Here is a 4,634-nt window from a genome sequence, read left to right as displayed (position 1 = left end):
CCAGACATGAAGAGTCTATAAAAGCAAAGGCTTTGTTTTGCATTTCAATTATCTTGAACAACCTTTACAATACAATCCTTTTCAATCTTTGAATCTCTTTGAACTTCTTCTTCTTCTTTGTGCCAAAAGCTTTCCAAAGTTTTCTGGTTTTCTAAACCTTGAAAACTTGTGCTATTCATTCTTTTCATCTCTTCTCCCTTTGCCAAAAAGAATTCGCCAAGGACTAACCGCCTGAATTCTTTTTGTGTCTTTCTTCTCCCTTTTCCAAAAGAACGAAGGACTAACCGCCTGAATTCTTTTGTGTTTCCCTTCTCCCTTGTCAAAGAATTCAAAACGACACAGTCTGAGAATTCTCTTTATTCTTCCTTTTCCCTTATACAAAAGTGTTCAAAGGACTAACCACTTGAGAATTCTTTTGTATCCTTATTCACAAAGTATCAAAGGTTTAACCGCCTGAGATCTTTGTCTTAACACATTGGAGGGTACATCCTTTGTAGTACAAGTAGAGGGTACATCTACTTGGGTTGTTGACTGAGAACAAGAGAGGGTACATCTCTTGTGGATCAGTTCTAGTGGAGGGTACATCCACTAGGTTCAAAGAGAACAAGGGAGGGTACATCCCTTGTGGATCTTTGCTTGTAAAAGGATTTTTACAAGGTTGAAAGAAATCTCAAGGACCGCAGGTCGCTTGGGGACTGGATGTAGGCACGGGTTGTTGTCGAACCCGTATAAAAACTCTTGTGTGTTTGTCTCCTTCTTCCATACTCTTTTACTTTTCGCTGTGCATTTTAATTTCCGCTTTTACTTTTGGTTAAGTTTATCTTCTACTCCTTATTCTCTTAACAACATAAGTAAAAGCCTTAGAAGAGTAAATTTTTAATTAGTAAAGGTTTAGGAATAATTAATTCAACCCCGACCCCCTTCTTAATTATTCTGAGGCCACTTGATCCAACATAAAGGAATTCATTAATAAAGAAGATTATAGGCCTACAAGCTCCAATGGAACTTACATCAAGTTCGAATGGACAACCACCACAGGTTCAAAGGACAATTGTTGCCAAAACATGGAGGGGGAGCTACTCATGCATGTTGAAGGGGAATTGGGTTTTGGGGAATAGGGGTTATTATGGCCTCTAGAGAAATTGTCTACACAATTGGCCTTCTAAGCTGGCTTAGGAAAGAAATTACTCATTTGACAATCCTTGTTTAATTTTCGTGCCCTGTCAACAAACACTGATCGAAGGAGGAGGGGGATTTGCAATCATAAACTAAGACTGTGCCAGCATTAGAGTATCTAACTATTTTTGTTATAGCATCCAACTTTTTGTACTTCAAACTTGCTCTTGCCCTCAATCTGATATATATATATATATATATATATATATATATATATATATATATATACATATCCCTCTGGTAACAGTTGGAGGCCATATCTTTAATGATAGCAAAGGCCTCGTCAAATGATTTCTTTAGTATGGTTCCCACATAAAAAGTATCAATGCTTGTCTTATTTTATAGGAGAGCCTACTGTAGAAAATTTGGATTAGTTGTTGTTCAGGAAGCCATGATTTGGGTACCTCTAAAGCATATCTTGAAAGCACTCGAGAAAGGATTGAGGAAAGTTAATAATATCCTTCTCCAGCTTGTTTGACTTCGCACAAGGGAAGTACTTGTTAAGCAACCTGTCATTTGTTGTATGCAACAATTATACACAATATATTTTTGCTTAGATATAACATCATTTATACTCCCTTACTAATTCGATACTCTAGAAAAAAGAAAAAAAAAAACTCCCTTGTTAAAGTGCTTTTATAAGTACACATTCATCAACATTGATGTAAAATTACAAGATCATCAAGAAACATCATGCTTTAGACATTAAAACCCATGTCAAGGTTCTAATAACTCCACTAAGTGGAAGAAAAAAATAGCAAATTAAATGGAAGAAGATACATTACTAATTATTTTCATCACAACTGGTTCCTTCTAGCATTAATATATGGCTCCTGGTCTTGGCACGAAGACAAAGATGATTCTTCTTGTGTTGGGTAATTCCCGGCAATACTTCAACATCAATGTCTTCCTTTACCATCCCTTGCGGCAATTTCCAATCAAAGGAATGCAGAAGATTAGCAAGGACAAGTTCTAATATCACAGCCGCCATAGGTATACCTGGGCAAATTCTACGACCTGCACCAAAAGGAATTAATTCGAAATCTTGTCCACGAAAATCTATAGCACTATCTAAGAATCTTTCAGGACAAAATTCTTCGGGATTTTTCCAAACTTCAGGGTCTCTTTGAATAACCCAAGCATTCACATACACAATTGTCTTGGCTGGAATTCGGTAGCCATCTACAATGCACTCTTCAGTTGATTCTCTTGGTATAAGTAGTTGACTTGGTAGGTGCAATCTCAACGTCTCTTTTATCATTGCCTTGAAATAGGGAAGTTTTTGAATATCATCTTCATCTAAGAAATCTTTTGTTCCCCCCACATTTCTAACTTCTTCTTGAACTTTCTTCATTACTCTAGGGTTTTTTACTAGGGCTGTCATAGCCCAAACTGATGTGGCTGCAGTGGTATCTGTACCTGCTGCAAGTATGTTCTGAAAAGAAAATCAGTATTTGAGTATTAGTGGAAAATAAATTTTGCAAGAGTTTTGTTTTTATAATGTACAAATCAACTGTGGTACCTTATCAAATCAGCTATAGTTACTGTACACCAATGTAAAGCTCTTGTGCGAAAAATCGCTCTATAAGAAATTTGTTAGCTTAAGTATCCCGTGTCATTTATTTACAAAAATACTTTTTATTTGTTTTTTATTATTCATTTTTGGTTCTTAAGTTTGATATAAATATTACATTATTATCTAGTCTTTCACTAGAAAGCAGAAACAATAAAATTGCAGCATAGTATAGTGGCACTATTACCTTAATAATTAACATCCAGTAAATTTAAATCAATTTCTAGTAGTGTGTGAAACAAATAAAAAAGGTATATTTTATAATAAAAAGGAGAAAATATAAAAGTAAAATAAAAAAGCTTTCTACGAACAAGGCCATTGGAGGCTATATATGTTCGAATAAGAAATGTAGAGAAAAAAGGAGAAAACTAATGAGTAAAAAAATAAATTTATATGTTGAGTATTTTAAGAGAAAAATAAAAGAATTAAGAGGAAAAGAAAATTTTCTAGCGCTTTTGACCAATTTGATTGAATAAATAAATTAAAAGAAATAAAATCATATTTTTGAATATAAATATAATTTTGTCCTTACATAAAATAGTTCAATTGTAAAAAAAATCAGATAGTGCATATGGAAAAATAAAATTTTTATTTGTAAAATACTTTTTAATTTTTTTTTATGGAGATAAGAAGAGAAGATAGAAAGATTTTGATGATAAAAATGTCTAATTGACCTCAGTTAAAATAAGATTAAATAACCTATATTAATTAGATATTGATTGGTGTAATCAAGACAAACGACGACCTTGAAAATAATTAATGAATTTAATTTAAAATACATTTATTTAATTATATTGGTCGACCTAAAATTGTTTTTTTTTAAATAATAATAATAATAATAATAATAATAATAATAATAATAATAATATTATTATTATTATTAGACCAAAAGAACAGAAGGCACCAGAAGTACCGCGTTCACCACAAACAGATACAATGAATAATGCCACAAAACAAACCAAAACAGCACGACTGAAAATAATTTTACAACACGCCTTTCCGATAATGAAAGGACTGTACAACCTCTTATTTTCAATTGATTTAGATCCCATCATCATTTCCACCAAGACCAATTAATTAAGAGATTTTTGTTTTTCTGAGGTCCCACACAAACTTTTTCTTCATCCTCCCATCCTTTCCTCATATCTACTTGCTACTTCTAACATCATGAACTTGCCCCTTTCTACTTCCTATTTACCGGTCTTGTATATGAAAACAAACAGACGATATTGTATGCTAAAGGAATCAAATTAAACAAAAAAAACAGGTTTTATGAAAAAAATAAGGCATTACCAACGCATCCTACCCTTATTTTGAGTAATTTTTTCTATTTATCATTTTTCAAGTAATATAGTAAAGATATTAATTAGTTAACAAAAGTAACATAAAGAAAATGAAAAGTCATTAAAACAGATAGAAAAATTAGAGGAATGAAAGTAGGAATTAAAACAGAGAAACATGATAGTACCATGAGGACCCCTTTGATGTGATCATAAGTAAGATCAATTGAAAGCGAACGATCATTCTTCAGTTGAAGCGACCATGAGGAAGAAAAAAGTTGTAAATCATATAATCAATCAGAGTATGAGAATGAGATGAACTAGTCATTATATTATTAAAATCTCTTATCGGGAGTTGCGTACTACGTCAGTAAGGTAGGGGGCAATTTTTTTTTAATCAAAATATCTTTTGGAAGAAAGTCAATATTAATATGCATACATTAATTATGTTTTTTTAAATGTCAACTTCTTATTTTCAATAAATGTTTTTTTAATATGCATACATTAATTATATTACTCCGGTACAAAATTTTTGTTTGTATCAGAAATGAGAAAAGTGAAAGAAATAAATCGAATAATAAGATAGAAAGAGATAAAAAAAATAA

The 4,634-nt window shown here is 32.0% G+C and overlaps 1 protein-coding gene across 2 annotated transcripts; it reads right to left on the bottom strand.

The window, feature by feature from the left end:
- Positions 1 to 1,773: 1,773 nt before the first annotated feature.
- LOC114405920 (cytochrome P450 71B37-like) lies at positions 1,774 to 4,337 on the bottom strand. Of its 2 annotated transcripts, none has more exons than XM_028368443.1 (2): positions 4,218 to 4,337; positions 1,774 to 2,611 (listed from the first exon to the last, which is right to left on the bottom strand). In XM_028368443.1, the coding sequence occupies exons 1-2, from the start codon at positions 4,218 to 4,220 to the stop codon at positions 1,961 to 1,963; spliced, it is 654 nt and encodes a 217-aa protein (XP_028224244.1). In that variant the 5' UTR covers positions 4,221 to 4,337; the 3' UTR covers positions 1,774 to 1,960. The 2 variants fall into 2 exon arrangements, with proteins under 2 accessions (XP_028224244.1, XP_028224246.1); XM_028368445.1 differs by lacking the exon at positions 4,218 to 4,337 and adding an exon at positions 2,699 to 2,790.
- Positions 4,338 to 4,634: the final 297 nt, after the last annotated feature.

Source organism: Glycine soja, chromosome 3 (assembly GCF_004193775.1).
Source record: "Glycine soja cultivar W05 chromosome 3, ASM419377v2, whole genome shotgun sequence".
Taxonomy (NCBI): domain Eukaryota; kingdom Viridiplantae; phylum Streptophyta; class Magnoliopsida; order Fabales; family Fabaceae; genus Glycine; species Glycine soja.
The sequence above is the reverse complement of the archived record's forward strand: the minus strand, read 5'-3'. Positions and strand labels throughout refer to the sequence as shown.